The 24,221-nt window shown below is 42.6% G+C and overlaps 1 protein-coding gene across 1 annotated transcript in view; it reads right to left on the bottom strand.

The window, feature by feature from the left end:
- Window positions 1-8,651, bottom strand: part of GRXCR1 (glutaredoxin and cysteine rich domain containing 1) — a 48,456-nt gene extending 39,805 nt beyond the window's left edge. Inside the window, exon 1 of the mRNA XM_089777642.1 lies at window positions 8,193-8,651. Coding sequence (XP_089633768.1) covers window positions 8,193-8,588 — 396 coding nt within the window. The 5' untranslated portion in view covers window positions 8,589-8,651. The remainder of the gene's footprint in view (window positions 1-8,192) is intronic.
- Window positions 8,652-24,221: the final 15,570 nt, after the last annotated feature.

Below are 24,221 nucleotides of genomic sequence, written 5' to 3'. Positions count from 1 at the left end.
GACCCCATGTAGCTAGCCACTAATATTCCCTTTTGTTTATATGGTAGGAGCATGTGCTTTTGGAATAAGAGCAGGTGAGTTCTGTCCCCATTTTTACCATATCTACTGTTGCACAGGTTGGAAACAAATGTGACACCTGAGAAAGCCAGAGATTTGTTGTGATATTTTCATGGTTTAGACATAACTATAAATGACCACCCATGGAAATTATTTTAAAAAATAATTTGCAAGACACTGAGCTTCCACATATGCAGTAGTCCTGAACCTGTATTATTGACATCAGCTGTTAAGCATCTAGGACAGTTTATCAATGTAAATAGTTTAAGGTTCACATTTCACTTTTCAAAATGTAGTCCTTCACAAACTATATACATGCAGCACCACAGGAGCACAGCTCCACTGAGGTGAAAAGCAGCAGCCATGCAACTAGTGAACAGCTAGTTATTCAATAATGTTGGGAGGGAGGAAGAAATTTTGTTCAGGATAGCAACATACTCCTGCAAACTTGGGAAGCATTTTTAATGTCTTTGGACAGGATTTAGTTTTAAGGTTGGTTCAGAAAGACTTTGCAACAGGAACACAGCACCCTACTAAGCACAGGTGTTAGACTACAACAAAAGTGCAGGGTTAATGATGATTAATGATAGCAGGTGGAGCCTTTTAGTGCAAAGGTGGATATAAGGGAGGTTGGGGCTTCTCTAGGACACAGAACTGTGATAGGACCTTCTCTAACAGTAGCTAGTTTTAGAGAGCCTGTGTTATTGATAATGCCGAAGGAAGGGAATGCAGTTTAGATACTGATTCAAAATCTAAATGCCTTATTGAAGATGGGCTAGAGACTAAAGCTAAGAGTTTGGTTCATTGTTGTACTATTTCCCTGTGTTGTAGCTCTGCTGCTGCTCTTAGGCTGTAAAACCAATGAATGTGTCTAGTAGACAATTCTTTTTAAGAAAAGTATCTACATGGCACATAAATGGCTAAAGAGCTCTATTTCACTCCTGCCCTTCTCCTGTAGCTGTGACAGCAATTTGCTATTCTGAACTCAGCAATACCCTTTGCGACAATAGGCAGTTGGGCACAAGCTAGGGTAGCCCTGAGGCTGCTCTAATCTGTGCCAGAAATCAAAACAGCTCCTAGCCAAATCCAGAATAGAATGTGAAGTTACAATTGCTTTCTCCTCTTGCATCCTACATCTAGCAGAGCTTGGTGGCATTTGGGACTCACGCCCATGTGGAGAAAGCAACGTGAAACACAGTTTTTCTACAATGGAAGGCTAGATTATATAAGTTATCTAGAGATTTTAAACTAACATTGCAAGTGTATGAGGCAATTTTCAGCTGCCTTGAGTCTATTAGTCATTTACATCTATCCAAAGTGGGTTTAAATTCTGCTGCCAGTGTGAACAGAGAATTCAGTTTGGTAACAATATACACCCGCAATGAAGAGGTGAAAATGATTATACAGGATCCAAGGAGCAGTGGATGAACATGTCCATTTTCTGATTCAGGAAATATCTGGTTCAAGGAAAATATGGAGGTGGGAAAGAAAGTTTATTGTCTCTGAAATCTTACTTATCAGTTTTCAGAAACTTGTGTTTTTTCAGTCTTATTTATAACCCTTCGCAGTAAGGTGTTTCAGTGCACCAGCAAACCCTTAACTGTAACAGCATGACTAGTGCCACTGTAATAAGGTATTTATCTGAACCTAAAGATGTATAGCTGTTTTTACAGTCTGGGAACCACAGGTATTAATATACTAATTAATGATCAACCATAGACTCCAATTGAAAGACCATTAACCCAGAGTTTAAAATCCTCCTTTGGGAATCAGTGTAATTATTCAGCATGTGATTCCATAAAACTAGCAATAGGTAAACAACAGTATTATTCACAGTCCCAAGCATCTGAGGTAACTTGACAAAACTTGAGAAGCCATGACAGTTGTTTTGCAACAAGATTTTTTCCCTCTCCTTGCAATTCTTAGATTTTGGACACGTCAGTTATGCCTTTTACTATTTTCTAATAAACAGAACTCTTCTTTGTCTTTTCATAGCAATTACCTCACTGGCATTAGTCAGCCGTGTTAACTTTTTTCATACACTGTTTAATTCTTCAATAGACTTCTTAGCGACATCTACTCTGCAGACTTCTTGCGCAAGAATGGTCATTCTTGTGCAAAAATTTGTGGAACGTCTATACTGCACGCGTGTTCTTGCACAATTAAATTTACAGTAAAGCTGGAACAGAGGGCTTCTTACGCAAGAGTTATTCCTCTCCCCACAAGGAATAAGCTTTCTTGCACAAGAAGGCAGTGTGGATGGGCAACAGGGGTTTCTTGCGCAAGAAACCCCTATGGCTAAAATGGCCATCAGAGCTTTCTTGTGCAAGAGAGTGTCCACACTGCCATGGATGCTCTTGTACAAAAGCAAATGGCAGTGTGGATGCACACTTGCGCAAGCCCTTTTGCACAAGAAATCTTGTGCAAAACAGTTCTTGCGCAAGAAGCCTACAGTGTAGATGTAGCCCTATAGTATAATGCTCAGAATAGTCACAAGATTTCAAATGCAAAGGCAGAGTAAGCTGACACAGGGAGGTATAAATTAATCCTGCCTGTAGCAGTTAAAAAACACACTTGCGTCTCATCAGGGTTTACCTCAAAATTCATACCAGAGATATTGCTATAGATTACAGCTGAGGTCCCAGTATCCCCTGGCAGATATACTGACCTGGTAATTCCCTTTCATCTGCCATTTGGAATCTGTGTTTGTTCTGTGTTTCATGCAGCATTCCATGAGGAGGCTCTGGTACAAGAAATTTCCCTTCCTCTTGCCCAGCATAAGTATGATCCAGACCCAAGGGGAGCCTCTATGTCAAGGGAGCTAAAGGACTAGTGTGCCACTGCCAGTATTGGAAATCTAACTGGGAAGTGGGAGGACAAGACCAAAGACGCTTTCCAAATAGGGGCGCAGTATTCTTTCTTCCCTTGTGCTCCTTAGAGTTCTGAGGATTATGCCTTCTACTCTGCCCCCAATGAGGCGCTGAAGCCACATGCCATACAGCCATACATCATTTTTGGTTTTCTTAAACCTCTTGCTTTCCCAGTCCTTTCCCAAATGGCATTTTGCAGCTTATGCTATTTAGAACACAAATGGGGTTTTTTTCTAACTCCTTTTGACTTTATTCTGCTTACTATATAGTACTCGTCAGCCCTCCTATTTTTGTAACAGCTGCAAAGTTGAATACCCTGCCACATATTCACTCTCCCAGGTCACTGCGGCATAGAGAAAAACAAAAGGGCCTGTAAAAATAATCCCTGAAGCACTTCATTTGTTTCTGAATGTCTATCTGACTTCAGAATTTACTGCCTTTCTCTTCAGTCTTAAACTATCTAGCTGATTATTTCCTTGTCAATACTGTAGTTTGCAACCTCACACATTATGATACTGTATTGGAAAAATGCTGGAAATGCACTTCTCATCGCTACATCTACAAATACATTAATCAGATTTGTTAACAGCACCTGCCCTTGCTAGCAAGCTTGCTTTAGATTTAGTTCTGTAGTTAAACAGCAAGTGACTTTTCAGCACATACTGGATGCCCAGCAGAGTGTTCTAAGCCTGAAATTAAATAAAAATATCTCTATGGGAACTGTAATAAGGAGAAGGAGGTTTTGTACAAATCTTCCTGCTGGGTTCCACTCTACCACACCTTGTGCAAGGAAATCTGGCATGTTCTGTTCCATATTACCTAGATGCTTAGAGCACTAATCTGCAATGTGAGAGACCCAGGTTCAAGTGCCTGCTCTACCTGCCAGAGGATGAGAGATGATTCCAGCAGAAGTCTCCCACTCTAATCCCTGAGGGTATGTCTACACTTGCTCCCTATCTCGAGATAGGGATGCAAATGTAGTGTTCCGAAATTGCTAATGAAGGCGCAGGATTTAAATATCCCGCACTTCATTAGCAATTTGGTACACTACATTTGCATCCCTATCTCAAGATAGGGAGCAAGTGTAGATATACCCTGAGTGATTCTGATATGGGGCATCCTCTGTTACTCCTGTTGAAGTTGTTCCACTGTGGATTAATAATGGAGCCAAAGATAGGAGGCTAACTGATGGTATTGGACACGTCAGGTGGTACTACAACCACTGGGCTATAGAATCCTACTCTTCCTCCCATTAATTGTATAGGGAACATAGGTGCCTTATTTGGCTTTGCAGTTGTTTTCTTCCTGAGATGTTTCTAGACACCTAAAAGTAAGGTGCTATGACAGTAGTGCAACATCTAAGTCCTTTCATGGATCATCCCATGAGTATAAGCATCAGATCACTCCCATAGCTTTATGTCAACAGGTGTTATCTCTCTTCCCACTGAGGGCATGCAGCAGTGGGTGATCTTGGGCTACGTTTACACTGGCATGATTTTCCGGAAATGCTTTTAACGGAAAAGTTTTCCGTTAAAAGCATTTTCGGAAAAGCGCGTCTAGATTGGCAGGACGCTTTTCCGCAAAAGCACTTTTTGCGGAAAAGCGTCCGTGGCCAATCTAGACGTGCTCTTCGGCAAAAAAGCCCCGATCGCCATTTTTGTGGAAAACAAATCTCTGCTGTCTACACTGGCCCTTTTGTGCAAAAGTTTTTCGGAAAAAGACTTTTGCCCGAATGGGAGCAGCATAGTATTTCTGCAAAAGCCCTGACAATCTTACATGAGCTCGTCAGTGCTTTTGTGGAAATTCAAGTGGCCAGTGTAGACAGCTGGCAAGCTTTTCCACAAAAGCAGATGATTTTGCGGAAAAATTTGCCAGTCTAGACACAGCCTTGGAGTGTTGTTCCTTTCCATGTGCTGATAGTTGAGGATCTCCAGTTGATTGCCTGCTGTAGCTTCAAAATACATATCAGCTCAATTTAGCTACACTGAACTCCCAGTCAGAGACACAGAGACTGTGTCTACACTGCACCCCTTTTCCGGAAAAGGGATGCAGATTAGACAAGTCAGAATTGCAAATGCAGCGGGGATTTAAATTTTCCCCACTGCATTTGCATGAACATGGCTGCCGCTTTTTTCCGGCTCGGGGTTTTGCTGGAAAAAAGCGCCAGTCTAGACAGGGATCTTTCAGAAAATAAATCATTTTCCAAAAGGTCCCTTATTCCTCTTAAAATCAGGAATAAAGGACCTTTTGGAAAAGGCTTTATTTTCCAAAAGATCCCTGTCTAGACTGGAGCTTTTTTCCGGCAAAGCCCCGAGCCGGAAAAAAGCGGCAACCGTGTTCATGCAAATGCAATGGGGAAAATTTAAATCCCCGCTGCATTTGCAATTCCGACTTGTCTAATCTGCATCCCTTTTCCGGAAAAGGGGTGCAGTGTAGACAGAGCCCGAAGGTCTAGTCACAAACACACTGAGTCCTGAGTGCACATCAACATGTCCTAGGCCGGGTCTTGAGCATTCAAAAGGGTTATTCATATGTCCCAGTCCTAGTCTTGAATACCCAAAGGAGTGAAGGTTCAGACCTCATTCTGAGTAATAACGTGACTAATAGGTCCCAGGCCTAGTCCTGAGCAACCAACATGGCTTCTGACATTCCTTGAGCCTGGTTCCAAGTGCCCAGTGGAGTCTCAGTCTTAGTGCTGAATAGCTAGTAATGGTCAATACTCCACTCTGGACTCAGCAGAAAGCGCTTATATAGTTTGTATCGAGGACTCCCTTTCTTCTGTGCTCCAGGCTGGACACTCAGGCTATGACTACACTACCAGATATTTCAAAATAATAACACCCAAAATAACTATTTCAAAATAAGCTCATTTCTCTTCACAAGTAGGATTTTTTATTTTAAAATAATAAGTCCATTATTTAAAAACAGGCTTGGTAGTGTGGACACATGTCTTATTTTGAAATAAGGGAGGTTATTTTGAAATAACTCCCTAATGTAGACATGCCCAAAGTGAGCCCTCCAACCACAGGCTGCAGAGCATGCTGCAGGGAGACTAGGGAAATTGCTCTCTCACCTTTCTTGCTAGAGGTGTCAACTCCCATTAAGAGGAAGTGGGAAGATGTTGCCATGGCAATCTTGTTCCCCTCTTCTCTGAAGCACAAGGAGAAGCTGAAGAAGTTGCTATAGCAACATACTCTATTTCAGGCACCAGCAGCTTAGAGGAAAAGTGGAAGGGGTTGCTATAGAAACAATGCTCCCATCAATGCTACTTTCTTGGCAGCCTCTCTACCCCAATTTCTAAACATCCACATCCTAAAGTGGAACTAACCCTCTTCTAAACCCCAGCATAGTGCCTTTCGTATCATGCAGTTCCCTGTATTACCTGTTTAAATTGCCGGGGGCAATTGCATCCCCACCCTTTTGAGCTAAGAAAGTAATTTTGTTGGTGGTGTCTTGACCATCTTTCAGCACCTTTCGTACCTGTAGACAGATTCCCTAGGGTCCATAGACCAGAGGGTACTGAAGCAAATCCTTTTCAGAGAGAAACAAAATTACCTTATAATTCCTTTAACTACAAAATTACTACTTTCTACACTCTTTTGTTGGGGAAAGGAAGGTCCTGATCAAGCTCAAGGAACAACAATAGAAATCAGGTGGTGATAAGCTTTTTCAAGAAGAAGGCAGATACCATTACATTTTTTATAGTGGGATATCTGAACATACCTCACACAAGACTCCATCTCCAGCAATCTCTGAGAAAACCTTTGCACTCTGGGTAAGCCTTCCACATTTATACTGATTAGTGTTACGGACTTCATACCAAAGAAATCACTGGCTTGTTCTGACAGGGCAAACATGCAAAAGATAATTCCTCTCCACTAGACTCTGAACCTTGAATTTGAGGTGACCATTGTGCAAAGTCCTTTCCTCATGCTTTCTGCAAACTGTAATTGTGTGCCAGTTGTTCAGAGTAGTTTCTTTCTGTTGGCGATGATATCATCCAGTGAAGTAACACAGATGAAAACCAAGAGTCTGATCTACCTTCTCTGTGTAGTTTTCTCCCAACTTTTTTCCTCTGAAACTTTCCCCTTTTCCTGAATGCCAGCCTTCTAGACATTTCACATAAATAAGTAACATACCTAGACAAAATTCTTGTTGCATTTATAACAGGAGTGACTCTACTGAAGAAATGGAGTTTGACTGGTATAAAATTGATGAGAGCAGAATTAGACCCATGTTTTCTGCCCTGAAAAGCTTACAGTCCAAACCTAGGGATAGGATGACAGGGGTGACTGTAATACCATCACACAGGTTACTAAATAAGAACATGGCATAAAACTGAGAAAGCTCTCATTTTATTTCAATAAATAAGTACTTGTATAAAACCCTTTCCCCATAGGTATTACACAAGTACTTCTAAAACTATATATGCTCTAAAAATAGCATGTTAATTTTCAATATCATGATAAACATATTAGACCTTGAAGCCTTTTAGAAATCAGTGAATAGCAATATGTATGCTCCCACGAGTTGAACATAAGTCATTCAAAAATAGTACAGTGAAGCTATTGAATGTTATATATTATAGGATTACATGAAATCTAAATATTAAAAAAAAACTATTTTATTTTATATTTCTGAGAAATCCAGTTCTCAGCCTAAGAATTCAAAGTGGCATAAATCATTTTAAAAATAGATCTTCAGTTCTTTCCATCAAATTAGTGAAAACAAACTTTAATAAGAAAGATTTCTGACAAGGTATCATTATCTAAAACTTTAAATGTCATTGGTAGCATTCTGCATATAATTTGATTTACTTAACAGGGTAAACACAATGGAATTTATAAATATTTATAAAGAGAGGACAGCAGATGTCACGGTAAACCTGTTAAAACTGATACCACAGGGCTGGAAATGGCATATAACTCCATATATTACTCTTAATCCTTCTAGTGATGCTGAAAATTAATTCAGTTATATCTCCTGTCCTGGTCTTTGCATGCTAGGCAAAGAATATTCATTTTTAGCCAGCAATTCTTAGGGGAAGTGAATACTGAGAGAGAAGTTTTAAAACCAATATGTGCTATGTAGTTGTATAGAAAGCATGATTCTCTACTGTATAAGAAAGTCTTCAGTGGCATTAGTTATGAATACTGAAGTATAAGAACTCATCAAGAAGAAGATTTTGAAAGAACTAAAAGGAAAAAAGATGAGACAGCCGGTAAATGGGAGAGTTTTCACAATTAGCAAAGTTGCTTCACTTACCTGAAATATTTTTGACAAATTGTTAAAAAGGGCTTGACCAGCACTGACTTTGTGTTTGACTCCTCTGACTGTACCATTTTTGCTGAGAATGTTGACTCGTTTTGTACCAAAGCCCCTCTCTTTCATAGTTCTCATTAAAATGAGCAAGTCATCTTGCTCACTTTCATTTTCATCATACTCGGATCCTAAATGTCCATTCTGCTGTCCATCGGCTTCACTCAGTCTGCTGTTTTGGTCAGTCTCTGAGCTACTGGTACACTCAGAATCCAAAGAGTCTGCAGTTTCTCCATCTGCAAATACTTCCTTTAGTACTCTCCCACTATGAGATGAAGCAATTCGAAATCTGACTTTCCTCAGCTGCCTCTCACCTTCAGTCTTCAGCTCGCTTTTAAGCATTGTCCCATCTATTGATATCAGCCATTTACATTGTTGTGGTTTAGGTTGTGACTGTAATTGCCAGCTTGTCACACTTAAAACAATATCAGAAGTGTTTTCCAGAGGCAGCAGTATTCATATTAAACTGAAGTGTAAAGGAAAGAGGATTCCCAAGAACCTACACTGCAGTTCTACGTTAATAATGAATGTGTTTGTGCTATGGTTACCTTTAAACTAAAACCTGCAAAATGATATCATCAATTAAATATTTAAGAGCCACTGTTAGCTCTTAGCAGTTAGTGAGATAATATTAATTGATTAAAACCAAAATTCAGACCAGCATCTAAGAAACATATGTTACATGACTTTGTGAATTAAACTATGTTGAAAAAAAGCAAAAAAGAAAGAATCTTCCTCAGGGTTCATTATACATATATCTTTGCACTTTAGGTAAAAATCCCAAGGTCCAATTTTTGATGGGATGGCTGGTGGGAACATTTCTTGATGCTGTTTTCTTGCTCTGCATATCAGCTGCAACAGGTTTCATCCAAAATTTGCTCTTAGTGTAATATTTTGCAGTATCAATGGAACTATATGCATAGAAGCACTCTTATAGCTATGTATGTGTTGATGGTGGCATTTTAATTGTGGTGGTGGAAAAGAGTAAGATCAGTAATCATAGTCTGATACATGTAAAATAACAGGATGATATAAAATAATCTGGATTATAAGATGATTCTGTTTCATAAATTGCATAATGTGCTTTATCAAGGAGTCTGAAAAAGAAAGAAGAGAAAGATAATAAACTGGGGCAAAGTGATCAAAGAAAAATAGGTCAAGATCAGCTTAATGACAGAGCAAGCTATGTTTCTTCACAACAAACTATGAATATATAGTATTTCCTCTTACATTGAGTAGTCCCTTACTTCATTAGTAGTCCTACCAAAACCAATAAGACTTCTGGAATACAGTCCTACTTAACATAAGCATGGCAGAACTGAGCTTTTACTAAAATATTGGTGCAAGAACCCATCATCTGTGACTCCAGTGGGATGTCTCATATTTTCAGTTCTGACTGAAGAGTATTGCAAGTGAAGACAAGTGGCTTATGAAAGTTGGGCTTTGGAAGGATTGTGACAAAGGACTTGTAATAATGGATCAGATCCAGAGTCCCTCTGATCTAATATCCTATCTCCAGCAGTAGTCAGTGGAAGATTCTTTTGCAGAAAGTGCAACATGTACAAAAGCAGACCAATATGGGATAATTTGCTCCGCCATGAAGGTTTCATTCTGATCTCAAACAGTTTGGGAAAGATAGTTAAAAGAGTTTTAAAACCTGATGATAGAAGCATGGAAATTTACTATTTATATTGGATCTTTTAAAAACTCCTATGTAATTTAGCTATCAAGAAGAACTGTTTGTGTTTAGTGTTAATATCACTCTTACCTGGGAAGCATATGTTAGCAAAGCTTGGATTATTTCCCTAGATGTTGCTTTTTAACATTGCATCCAGCACTGAAAAGTTTTTGGGAACTTCTAGGTGCAACCCTGATGCCATGGAACATGATGGGACTTTTGGCCTTGATTTTCTTAAGGCTAGAAGTTCACCCTCAATGTGCAGTTTCACCAAAATAGTACCATAAACACAGTGTATTTTAGTTTTTTAATTTTGTACAAGATTCTATTTTGTAGTGATTTACTGCCAGTTAATAATGACTAGACTAACTGGAAAACTCTACTGTATACACAGTCTGTGTAAAAATATGTTTTTATTAGCCTTAGCTCATCTCACTTAGGGTTTGTCTGCCCTGCAGCTGGAAATAAATCTCCCGCTCTAGGGAGACAGGCTCATGCTAGAGCAACTCAAGCTAGCATGCTAAAATAAAATGTGGACATTACAACTCCACTGAGACTTGAATTAGCCATGCTTGGTCAGGCCCAGAAGGTCAGGTGGGCTACAACAGTCACACAGTAATTTTAGCATGTTTGCTTGAGCCTCACTAGTGTGAAGTCTGTCAGCTCAAACTGAGAGGCTGAACCTCCTCTGCCCCCACTGTAGTGTAGAATAGGGGTCAGCAACCTTTCAGAAGGGGCATGCCAAACGTTAACTTACTCAGTTCTAATTATGGATCTGTGTGCTGGGGAGGGGAGGGCACAAGAGCAGGCTGGGTACAGTGACCATATTTTCTGAACCAACTGCAGCTAAGGAGAATGGTTTAATTTAAATTATTAAACAGATTAAACATTTTAACTTTTTCATGTTAGTTTATCAAACTTCATTTTAAATAAAGTAAAATATTAATTTATGTCCAACACAAAAGATTTCTATGTTTTCTTGAACTATGGCAGGGGTGGGGAACCTTTCTTGGTTCAGGAGCCACTGGCCCACAGAAAAATCAGTTGGGGACCACACAAGTGAGAAGAAAAAAGCTCTTCCAAAAACTTCCAACCCTCACTTGGCCCCCAGCTGAGACACCTCACTCCTCTGGCACTCCAGCCTCATGGGGTGAGGGGAAGAGTCAGGTAAGACTGAGGTTCAGGGTTTCTCATAGGCCAGATTTATTTTGCTGGGGTTCCAGAGTTAGTGGATTTTATGGAGCCCCTTAGGCTGTGGGGTGGGGACAAAAATGAGGGGTCCATTGTGCAAGACAGGGCTGCCAGCAAGTATGATAGGGATGGGGTGCAGGATCTGAGAGGGAGGTGGAATGCAGAAGCAGGCTGGGAGTAGGGTGTCTGGCCAGGTGAAAGGAGCAAGAGCAAGGGAGGTTGCAGTCTCTGGCCAGGAGTGAGGATGCAGGAGCAAGGGAGGGTACAGTGTCTAGCCAGGAGAGAGGATGCAAGAGCAATGGTGGATGCAGGAGCAGGACAGGAGCATGGCAGGGGTAGGTATCTGGCCAGGGGGGAGGGTGCAGGAGGAGCAGGATGGGGCCATAGGTGTCTGGCTATAAGGGAGAGTGTCTGACCAGGAGGGAGGGTGTCAGAGCAAGCTGAGGGTGCAGGGTCTTGGTGGTGAATGGGGGTGAGAGGTGTGTGGGGGGGGAGTCTGGTCATGAGGGCGTGGGGACACTTACCTGGCTTTGCTCCCCCTTGCAGCAAGGAAAGCTTCTAGAAAGCACATTGCCATTCTCCCAGCAGGATGGGGTGGGGAAGGAAGCTCAACACGCCCCCCCACCCCCATGCAGTGGATAGCATGCACAGCTAAGAAGCTGCAGCAGCAGCTCTGTCTTCCTGCTCGGAGGGCGCAGGGTGGGGGAGGTAAAGAAAGCCCTGCCAGACCTGGCTCTCTGTTGAAAGTGGCAGAACGAGCAGCTCCATGCACTGCCACTCCCCCAGTGGGATGGGTGGAGGGGAGGGGGAAGAGAGAAGGTCAACACACAGAGTGCACCTGCTGATCCCGAGCGTGTTTGCTTTGCAGAGCCACAGCTGGGCTCCGTGCAGCCCCTCCTGGGGCTGAAGTGGCAGCTCCAAAGCTCCAAGGTCTGGGAGTGGCTCTGCTGGGTTTTGCCTTGAACCCAGCTGCCCCACACCCACCTCTGGCAGCAGTAGTGGTGGCCACTGTAACAAAAAGTGGGGTTGCGTGGCATGCAGTGGTAGGACACTGCAATGGATGATGGGGGCTTGCCAGGACTTAAAAGAATGCTCCAGATTCTGGAAACCACATGCCACCAGAAGCCGCCCCAGCAAACCTCCGGCAAAATGCACGGGGAACCACCTATGTTCTCTGTGGGGGAGGGAGGCCGTTGCTGCTGCATTGCACTAGCGTGAGCCTACCCCAGCTAAGGGAAGGGAAATGGCAACACTCAGAGCCAGGGAGGCTGGAGTTCCCGCATGTCAGATTCTGTGGGAAGCCTCGGGGCTTTCTCCTCCCCACCCTGCTTTCATTGCACATGCCATTGAAAATCATCTTGAATGCCACTTATAGGGTTCATGGCAGAGGTTGCCGCCCCATAGTCTAAAAATACCCCTCCTTGCTCAACCCATTTGTAGTTGATGGGACCATAGAGCAGTGTTTCCCAATTTTATTTGGCCACAGAACCCTTTCAAACTTGGAAGAATTTTGAGGAACCCTTAGGAAAAATTTGTCAAGCGAAAAAAAAGAGCCACCAGACCTGAGCGCCACAATACCTCCCCTCCCAAATAAGTAAAGATAATAATAATGAACAAATGCTAAATAAGATCATGTTTAATTGCACATATTTAAAAACAAAAATCACATTTAATGTGTACAAAAAAATAAAGCTAAAAAACTAATATGAATTATATTGGCAGTTTTCAACGTGAAGAGTGTTTTTTCTTCTTTTCTTGGAAAATTCTTTTTATATTTTGTTTAATACTAAAAAGTTGGATTTGCATATTTGGTGCTTCATTCAGTCGATTTCTGTATTTTGTTTTTGTTGCTACATAATTTGAGAATCCAGTTTCCTATAAGTATGCGCTGGTGAAGTTTAACAACTGACGAATTGCACAACTTGATACAGCTGAATATTCCTGACATAAGCCGCCCCAAAACGTAATCAGAGAAACTTCTTTAAATTTTTCTGTTAATTGTCCCTCTGAAGTGATTTCGATTAGGTTTTCATAATCTTGCATAGAAAAACTGACAGGCTTTCCTGTTATACTTAATGGATTTCAAATCCAGTTATTGTTGTCATTTATGGTTGGAAAATACTTCATGATGTTTGTGTATAAATCACAAAGATGATCTGCAATGACCTGGCCAGGAATAAGAGTACAGGAGAAAGCTTGGGGAAGAGTTGTCTGGCAAGGAGGGAGGGTACAAGAGGGGACTTGGTGCAGGATGTCTGGCCAGGAGGGGTCTTGAGGCAGGGTGTCTGGCCAGAAGGGAGGGTACAAGAGGGGACTTGGAGCAGAGTGTCAGAACAAGCTGGGAATGTGGGCTCTTGGTGGGGGGAGAGGAAAGTGGAGGGGGGTTGGATGCGGGGTCTGGGCATGAGGGGGGATGTTTACCTGGCTTGGCACCCTGCTGCAGCACAGAAAGCCTCCAGACAGCATTCTCTTGTTCCCGGAGGTTGGGGGAGGAGAGAGGAAGCTCAGTCTCCCCCCAAACCTCCCCCACCACCACCCATGCAGCAGGGAACCCAATGCACTGTAGCACCAGGCCATGCTTCCCGCTGGCAGTGGGGAGGGTGTAGAAACCCCAACCTTCCCTGCCAGATCAAACTCTGCCATTTCCCCAGCAGGCTGGGAAGGGGCATAGGGGAGAGAAAGCAGCAGCACATGGGGGCAGCAAGCCCGAGCATGCCCCAAGGTGGGGGGCAACAAAGCCCGAGTGCGTTCCGGGGTGGGGGGGGGCAGCAGAGCCTGAGCCGGGTTCCATGCAGGCAGCAGGTAAAAAACACACCGAGGTCTGAGAGTGGCTCCCCGGCTCTGGCCATCCCTCCCCCTCCCAGCAGCAGCAGCAGCTGCCACCACCACCACTGTACATGCTGCCATCTGCACACAAGTAGGAAGTGGCTGCAAGGCACTGGGACAGGGCAGTCCTGAAAGGTGAAAAGGGGCTGCGCCGTGCGTGAGGGTGGGGCAGCTGCAGTGGGTGGTGGAGCAACCAAAGCCAATGGGAGCTACCTTCGGGTTCTGCAGAGGGCCGGGGGAGCAGAATTTTTTCACGGAACCCCAGGGTTCCGCGGAACTCCATTTGGGAAACACTGCCCTGGAGTGTAAGCTCTTTGAGGACAGCCCATCTTGCACTTCACGTTTATAACAGCACATAACAAAATAGACCCAACATGCTTGATTGGAGCACCCAGTCTCTTTTGAAGCAGTGATTAATTGCTGGTTTAATATTTTCTAAAATCTAAATAAGTATTACAAAATAAATAGGATGTATAGTGAACCAAATTTTCAAACACATGCCTGAAAAAAATGTCTCAATTTCAATTGCTCTTAAAAGCCTAACACCAAGCATATTCTTGGTGCAATGTAAATTAAATGAAGCCTTCAGATCTGGAATTTGATCTTCTGTTTAACAGTTTAGAGGGTTAAATCTGTGACCTGAAGATCAAACTAAGTCCCTCTTTTCCTCAAGCTTTTCTTAGAGAGTACCAAATTGTGGAGTTAGGCATATAGGTTATGAGAGGAAGGAATTGGTCCTGGCAATTGGGTATGGAGTATGGAGATGTTTTGTGATCATTGGCCATCTTAGCAATTTTTTTTAATGTTTTCCAACTTCTGGATAGGCACTTAAAGCTAAATACATTCTATTTTGTAGTGCTGTTGTACTATGTTGCACCCATGATGATAGAGAGTAAAAGTAGGTGGAGGTAATGGACCAACTTTTATTGGACCAACTTCTGCTGGTAAAAAAGAGACAAGCTTTTGAGTTTACACAAGGGGTGGGTAGTAAAAAAGTAGCGGCCTGCCAGGGTTAGTCCATAGAGAGCCCCCACCTCTGTTTACATATGCCTCCGCATCTTTCGGGTGACCACAGCTCTTGTTGGCTGCAGATCACTGTTTGCAGCCAATGGAAGTGGTAGGAAGTGTCACAGACCGGGACACCACTTCCTGACACTCCATTGGCCGTAAACGGTGATTTGTGGCCCATGAGAGTTGTAATCACCTGATACTTGCAGAGGCACAGCTAAACATAGCGATGGGGGCCCACCAGCGTCTAATCTTGATGGACTGGATCCAGCCTGTGGGCTGCTATTTACTCACCACTGCTTTACACAGAACTCTTCTTCAGCTCTGGGAAAGGTTCTCTGCGCATTGCAGCCAAGAGCAAGGTGGAACATGTTCTTTAGCATAAGCATCTTTAGACCATTTAAGATGAAGTGGGTAATCAAAACGTCTGCAGTCATAGGGCAGAGGAGGCTTAATGGGCTATAGATAGTTGTAATGAACCATGACTCCAGTGTCTTTATTGTGTCCAGAATTTTTAATGCCTAATAGAGTTAGGAATTTAAACTCCCAGGCCCATTTTATAAAGGTGTCCTGCAGGTTTCCTTTAACAATGAAGATTAAGAGGACAGATGCAAAGTGATCGTTTTGTCTTCTCATTTTTTCTATCTAAGTTCATTTATCAGCATAATGAGTATTTCAGTTTTTTTTGTCTTGAATAAATTATAATTGTCCCATATTTGTATACCTAAGCAAGTACTTGTATGTGTATATAATAAGTATGTGTCTATAAACACACATGCCAGTTTACACCAATATGTGCAGGTTCTGTGGGTAAACAAGTCAGTTTCTTGCTAGTCTAACCTTTTGAAAATGAAGTCCTGACTATATTTGATATAAGATAGGATATGGAGAGATTTGCTTTGATCCAGCAATTCTCTTACTTTCTATATTCTGGTTTAGAAACTGGCAGCTAAAGGAAATAGTTTAAGGTCTAATGCAGCATGTTTAAAGCAAATTAAGAGAAGGAGAGTAAGAATGTTGTACTAGCAAATGCTTTTATCCTTATTCTCATCAGACTACATTTAATTGGGTTAGGTTGCCTTAAAATGGGCAAAAATAAAACAGAACTGTAAAGTAACAACTTTTTAAAATGTTTTTTTTTCTTTTAGTTCCACGGAGTGGAATTATCTGTCCATATCCCTCAATAAGTATTGGATTCCGATGTACAGATATCTCTGCTTTTCACAATAAGGCTAACTGGGGATACAGTGCAACTGGGGAGGATTTAGACTTCTGCATTTGAAGTTCATGAGGCTTGATTCTTATCTAATTTAAATTAGTAGTAATTCTTTAAAGCTAAAGAAACATGTACTGGCATAAATCCTATCTAAGAAAAATCAGAATCAGCCCCTAGACTCTAGGATTACTTCTTATCTTCAGTCTATGAGCTAGGAATACTAATGATTAATGATATTTCATAACATTAGTGTCTGGTTGTCAGATATATTTTTGTAGTGAAAAGAGGTGATTTATTGCATTATCAACCATTACTTACGCAGAAGAGATGAACTAAAAATAATAAATGACAAGAGTCAAAATGTATTATCTTTCAGCCATTCAAGGATAAAAACAGGTTATATCAAACTCTGTATTTGTATCAAATGCTTGTATCTGACACTGTATAAAATTTATTCTCTCCAGGGGCTGAATCACACTGATTGCAAAATTGCTGCTTACTCACATGAACTGTGGCAGCCAACATAATTCATTTTTATATACTGACTTATAATTAAGAACATTTTTGAAGCAGACTAATAGCTTTGGTATGCTTTAACTAATATTTCCCCTTAACTTCTACAGTAAAGCAAAATTGTTTTGCAAAGAATTTGGGCTGCATTAGGAGATGTGAATTTCTGTGTAAGCATCACTTTTACAAAAGAAACAAATTATTTTTCTCTCTTGCAGATCCTCTGTAAACTTCACCATGGGTTTGATCTCATGCCTGTTGATCAGTAACAAAGCTCTCATTGATTTCAGTGTGAAGGATTAGGCTCTGAGGACAAGCTGAATATTCCTGGTCCAGAACCCTTGGGACCTGAGTGGTCCTGAACAAGGGAATTTGCTGGACCAGGGGAAGCCAGACATCTGGGCACTTCCCAGGCTCCCCTCCTGGCTGCTGCCAAAGGCCTGACCACCTCCGGCCCCTTTTCCTCAATAAGTATTGGATTCCGATGTACAGATATCTCTGCTTTTCACAATAAGGCTAACTGGGGATACAGTGCAACTGGGGTTCTGCTGCCCTCAGCGTGCTCCCAGGCTTCCCCAACCCCACAGTGGGCGGCAGCACTCTCAGGGTTCCTCCAGCCCCACATGGAGCAGCAGCTACTCCTCAGATTCCCTATCCCCAGCTGCCTGGCCCTATGCAAGGCAGCAGCTGCTCCTGAGATTCCCTGTTTCCAGCTGCCTGGCCAAGCGCAAGAGTGGCAGGGTTGTGGCGGGGTCACCAGCCCCACCCCCTTCAACCCCAAGGCCTGGTCCTTTAACTGCAGGCCCAGCAGCCCAGACCTTTGAGTGCAGGCCCAGTGGCCTAGTCCTTTATGGGATCCCCTCTTCGTCCGTGATCCAGGGAGGAAGGGGTAGGGGGGCCCAGGCCCTCCCTTTCCACCGGGCCCCAACCCAGGGCCCTATCAGTGGTGGGCGGTTCCCACCACTGGCTCAGTGGGGAGTTCTCCCCGAAATTCACCGAGCCCACTGGGTCCTTTCCTGGTCCTGCCCTGGGTTGCTTCCTACCCCCTCACCCTGGCCAACAGCAGTCCCACCTGTGGATGCAGGTCTGGCTACAGCAGCCCCATTGGCAGGTGCGGCTTGGGAGACAGCAGTGGCTGGGGCAGCGACAGCTTCTAGGGGGGCTGCACAGCGCAGCCGGTGCTGTGGTCTGGCTCGTCCCAGAGACAACAGCGGCAGAGGTAACTGGTCCGGCGCCTCTTGTTCCAGCTGCAATGGCTGTGGCTCATGTGTCTGGAGAGGAGTTCCTTCCCTGCCAGAGGCCCGCCCCAACTGAGCAGCCCAGCAGCCTTTTATACCTGGGCTGCACTGTGAGCATGCCCAGAAAGGCTGCAGGGGAGGGACGTATTTTACCCAATAGGAGGGCTTTCCACCCCCTTGTTCAGTGTGGGGCTGGCCAGCCCCATCACAACAAGGCAGAAGCCACTGTTGGGGGTCTCTATCCGCATCTCCCATAGGGTGGCAGTCTCTCTCGGGGCTCTCTAATTGGTCTTGCAGGCTGTTGCTGACCAAACCAGCACCGCTCCCAGCTACTCTGCACCTCTGCAGGCAAGGCTCTCTGATCTAGTAAAATCTGTGGTTGTTGCCAGACCCACAGAGTCCCTGATGAGAGAGGTTCAACTGGTAGTTAAATGATGTCCTGGTGAATTTAATGAAAATAATGATAAAGTAGCAGCAAGTAAATGCAGAACCAAACAGACTTTTATTTTAAAATACATTCTAACCGTGTTAACCAAGTACTTTTTGTTGTGTTATGAGCATCATTCAGTCACATGGTAATTCCATTCAGTCACATTTTTCATTAGAAAATATTTTATGTGACTCTGCTCAGTTGGTGGGGAATGTTCCCCGCAACTCACCAACCCGTGGGCTCCGGGTTGCCCTGTCCTGGGTCTCTTCCTACCTTCTGCGCTGCTCTATGGCCTGGGATCAGTCCCGCCGTATAGCTCCTCCACTGCCACGTCCTTCCTCTGGCTCCTCCCCATCCCGTCCTTCTCCTCCCCTCCCAAGCAGCCTTTTGAACTTGGCGCCCGGCCTCTTCTGGATACCTGCAACACAGACAGGCGTAGAGAAAAATGCTTTGCTGTCCCTCGGCGAGGTAGGCAAGCAAGCGGAAAAGCTGAGAACCGGCTGTTCAGGGGGGTTCCTTTAAGCACGAGCCTCAGATAGCCTCAGACAGCAGCCACAGAAAGCAACTACTGACCTGATGCCCTGCCAGAACCGGTTTCAGCCGCCCTTAAATGCACCCCTGCGTCCAATCAGTGTGGACGCGCTAGTTCGAATTAGCAAAACGCTAATTCGAACTAGTTTTTAAGTCTAGATGCGCTAATTCGAATTAGCTTAGTTCGAATCAGCGCTGTAGAGTTGTGACGGGGCGGAGGCGCCCCGCACTCCAGTCCCGCTAGCGGCCGCTTGTCCAGCAGCCCCCGTGCAAGAGGGCAGGGTAGCGGCGTCGGGTGCACCGCGTGGTGCGGGCCGACTGACGCAGGGGCTGGCCTACCGGCTATGTGACAGCTGTTCCCGTGCGGCTGCACCGGCCGAACGCCCACGCACCGCCGGCTGGTTGGGTGCCGACGTGGGGAGGAGCAATGCCGGACTGGAAGCAGGACCATGCCGGAAGGGGCGGGACCCCACGGTCCGGGAGTCTGCGCGGGGATTTAAACCCCCGGTGATGCCGCAGAGGGAAGGAGGGTTGCGGACGGGACCTCTTGCCGAGGCCTGACAACGGAGGGAACCCAAGACGAAGAGGTGAGCCTGGAGGCAAGGGGATCTGACCGTGGAGAAAGGAAGTAGCCCAGGGCAGGCAAAGGGAGCCAGTGGGCTGGCGAGTTACGGCGGATCGCCCTGCCAGCCGGACCGGACAGCAGAGGCGTCCGTGTCCTTAGGACCCTGGGCTGGGGTCCGTGAGAGGGGGCGGGCCCGGACCCCCCTCTTCCTGCGGTCGACAAGAGACCTGTTTACAAGTGTAGACATACCCTGACTGGCTTGCCAAGAGTTTTAACTTAAAATTAAAACTCAGAACGCAGTATCTGATAACTACAAATCTTACCAATGATTAGTTTGGCATTGAATGTATACGTTGCTTTTCCTGCAACTATTGTTTTACACTTCCCCCATTTTTCAAGTTGCCACTGAAAAGGTAAAATAATTCAGAATGCTATTTGAAATGTCAAAAATAAAATAGACTGGTTTTATAACAATGGAGGGAATGAACACACTTAGATTCTTGTTTCAGTAGCATGGAGCGTTTTATAGCAAAAATCTGTATCAAGAAAAATTGATCTTTTTATCAATGTTTTGCTGCAGCAGAGAAGAAAATCCATAGCTCTTACCAACTGAACACAGGTTTCACCAGTATGTCATAAATGCTAACTGGTGTACTAAGCCTTTCTCTGGAACGTGGCCTTGATAGCTCAGCTAGATGTATTATTGCCAAATGGAGAAAGTGGAGAAAGGAGCAATACTCCAGAAGGTATCCATAGCTCCCAAAAATCTGCTTATCCAGATGTTTTGCTGAAATTATTTATTGTGATCGCTGGTCTTCCCAGTAGAGTGGGTGCTGGCCTCTGTGCAGTGATGTGGAGGCAGGAGTTGTTTGTTTGGGGTATCCTGACTCACTTGCTACTGTCCTCTCTGGCTGGGCTGAAGGGAGGGGGAAGCATGGGGTGTGCATGTGCTAAGACATTTGCAAGATTACATTTCAAACAAAGTTTATGTACATGTTAATGGCTTAAGATAAGAAAGAAAATGATTTTTTTAATAAAATGTTTTGGAGTGTTGTACATATCAGAGTTTTAGATCTTGATTTTTTTAAAATCCTGTGTTACTAATTAATACATGGTATATTGTATTGAATTAAGGCCAGATCTTTGCTATGTGATAGAGTTCTGACCCTTTTGACTCACAAGTAGCAAGTAGTAGGTGTGATGCCAGCTATTTGTAGGATGAAATCTTATTTGCAAGCTCTTTGAAACATACATCTTTCATAAACCCTGAAGCCACGTGTTTATTTGTTCTGGGGCTTCTACTCTTTGAGTTGGTGGCACACACAAGGTGAAAATTTCAAATCAAGAGAACTTTTATCTCTTTTCACAGGTCTCTGTCACTTGTTCTTGTATAGCATGGCTCCTAAATATTCACCGGGGAAACATATACGCTTTAATGAATGCCTTTTCCTCTCCTTTCCAGTGTCAGTAAATATTGTATTAGACATGCTCTCCTTGCAAATACTGTTTCTAGTTGATTGATAGATTTGTTTAGCATCTTAACGCTGAGCTATGCATGGATAATATCCATTTTGTTGTGTTTACTAGCTTGAGTTATTAGACAGGATGATGATACATGTACTCCAAGGGTAGTGTTAATTTTCTTTTTTATTTGATTTCATATTAAATATAGTAAGCATTATTTTAATATATTTTCTTCCACAAATATGGACTGTTTAAAATATATATATAATTTTGTATTGCTGGTACACATCCACACACTACCTCAATATTGGGGTTACACATAAGAAATGTCAACCCACTCAAAAAAAATTCAACCTGCCCAAGGAAAGAAAATATTGGCTGCTTCATAGAATATAGATAGTGTTCCCTCTAAGACTTGTAATCTACATTATTGTGAAACATATGTGAGTAATAGTATACCCCTTGTACACACAACTTGAACTGATGGGAAGCTATAATTTTTTAAAGAAAAACTATAGGCTTGTATTCTGTGTGTCCTCCTACCTCTTTAAGTGTAATTTTATGGACTGGAGACAGAAGCTGCAAATCCCACTCACAGTTTTCTTTACATTTTTCCATTGGGAGAGTTGAGGATGGATTTGCACAAGCATTGTGGATCACCTGGGGTCCACTGAGATCTTGGAAACAGCATCACTCAAGGAGTAGGCCTGTGTCTTTGAAAGAACTCCAAACTCACTGCACCTTTCCACCAGCCCTTAATGGAGACTAAGTACTGTTTGTGAACAGAGCATCTGGGAGAGGAAGGTGAGTCCCAAACACATACAAAGCAGCCTCTGTAGCAGTGAAGCTCTACAAGACACAAGTCTTCTCCTTAGGGCTGTGGCTACATATCGCAAACCAACACACAATAGCACCCAAGCTCACAATATTAAATCCAAAAATGTTCCAAAATATCAACTGAGGCAATAATTAAAAAATAAAAAAGTTGTTTCCTGTGTCCGACATGCCAAATGTCATGCAATTTTCCTGTTTTTGCCTATGTCAAATTGTGTTAACTGTGCCAAATGGTGGAACTAAAAGCAGGTGAATAGTTTGCAAATATGTTTGTGAATTCTGAATGACTTTGGCTTGGGTTGTTCTGCTCTCCATTGTAACTCGGAGCTTCCCAAGAGTGAAACTAGTTTTTTAAAAATCCAGTTTACAAGCATTTTGTTTGATACCTGCCATACAGCTATATCATCTTCTGATCTGATCACTATCAGCTCTCACAGTCCACATCACACCAAATTAGATCAGATTTGGATGAAATAACTCCAAGGATTACCTATTTGCTACAGGCAAATGCTGGTGATCTCTAGATCAAATATTTTCTTTGATCTTAGTATTGAGTTTATTATTGTTCCATTTCCAAATGGTTAAAGGAATTTTTGGTGCTTATTTGTTGGGAACGAAAGTGATGCACATTTTCATCAGTATATGCTTTTCCTGTGTGGTGTTTTCAGGATATATACACTGTTCCTCATCAAAGATAACAAAGATACCGTTGACATTACACACAGACACTTCCATTCTCATAGCTCCGTATAAAACATAAGCACCTTTTCCATCTGTAGTCTCTCTGTTTTCCAAAGTACACACTGCTCCAAGTTCTCGGGGGGAGTGTGTGTGTGTGTGTGTGTGAACCTTCACCACAAATAAATCTTTTTATGTTAGGATTATGGGTCAAGAGTTACATCTTTAATATAAAAATAATATTTTCTGAGATTAGGACTAACTGTGTGGCAAAATGTAGACTTTCAGGTACCATTTATTTAAATGATGCACTTGCTCCTACTACTCATTATTTATGAAGCACAAACAGAATTAGAGGATTCCTATATAACATTATGGTTTATTATGTTACTACAAATACAATCACTCAATTCAGAAGTAAAACAGAAATCTTAACCCACCTTTAGTCATCTTGTAGTTCCAAAATATAAATATTAAAGAAGACTCCAAAGGCATTTTTTTGCTCATATTCACATCAAATTCCAGTTCGGATAACAACACTCCGTGGTGTTAAAGTTCTCCTGTAGTTCACTTCATATATGAAAGCATTTTAGTTATATACTGCTAAATAGCTGCTGAATTCTACTACAGAGTTGGCTATATTTTATTTCTAAGTGAAGTTAGTTCAACTTGTCTCACAAGGATATTTAATTAAATGATTGTATTAAAACACTGAAAATCTTGGTTAAATGATCCAAGTTCAAATTATTGCATTTTCTTCTACCTGTCAAATCAATTTCATGTAGAAATTGTCCATCAGCCAGGGAGCGTCCATAACCAACCTGATATTCTGGATTGGCAATGTTCGTAGTCTTACCAGTAAGACATTTGTATGTAAACATGCAATAAGACATTTGTATGTAAGAGTGTAAATTACCCTTTTTTGGCCAGACAATGTTCCCTTTGTGCACCCACTAAAATAGTGTTGCCCAACCATATTACACAGGAAGGAAACATAAACCTTGTTTTGTATGTATAGTTAGATAAACAATATTGTACATAGAAAAAAACTATTAAAAATATCTAGTGCCTAAAACATGTATCAGAGAGGTAGAGAACAGTTACGCTTCTCCCTAAAGAGTTGAGTTAGTGAAAATTGTGAGGTTGTTTCTTAGCAAGCAGTCTGTTGAAATTTGGCTTCAGGTGAGAGAGACACATCCAAAGTGCAGCGTGCAAGTGGCTAGCTGCTAGGCATTACCACAGCATAGACCTATTCAGCTCCAGAACTGAGTTTGTTAGCAGATGTATGTGCTGCCAAAAATTGTGCACATTCACCTACCAAATTTGTGCAGATTTTGGAATTGACTATTGGACAGCAATGAGTAAAACTCTACCAGTTTCTTTTTGTGAAACATGTTCTTTAAATACAAATTAAATAGCAACTCAGCTCTATTTGCAGAGAGGCAGAGACATTATTCCCATTAGCAATAAAGAGATTTTCAAATAGATGCTTGCATGTATCTTGAAGTTGGAAAATCTACCCTCAAAAGTCTCATCAAAGAGGTCCAGTAATGTTACCATTTGGGCACATGGGACCTTTTCATCCTGGAGAGTTTTTTACAGGAAGGAAAATTATAGTGTTCCCCTCTCTGAGTGTTCCAAGAGATTCAGTTTTCCTTGAAAGGCTTTGCCATCTGAATGTAACTGTGAAACAAGCCTTTCTTTGCAACTTCAAATTGAGGTAATATAAATAGCTTGTTACTGCTGTAAAAATTGTCAAATCACACAACCATTCAGGTTTGAGTGATTGAGTACATTGTTAATGAA

Source organism: Pelodiscus sinensis, chromosome 4, assembly GCF_052426305.1.
Source record: "Pelodiscus sinensis isolate ZL-2025 chromosome 4, ASM5242630v1, whole genome shotgun sequence".
Taxonomy (NCBI): domain Eukaryota; kingdom Metazoa; phylum Chordata; order Testudines; family Trionychidae; genus Pelodiscus; species Pelodiscus sinensis.
This window is presented reverse-complemented; position numbering and strand designations above follow the sequence as displayed.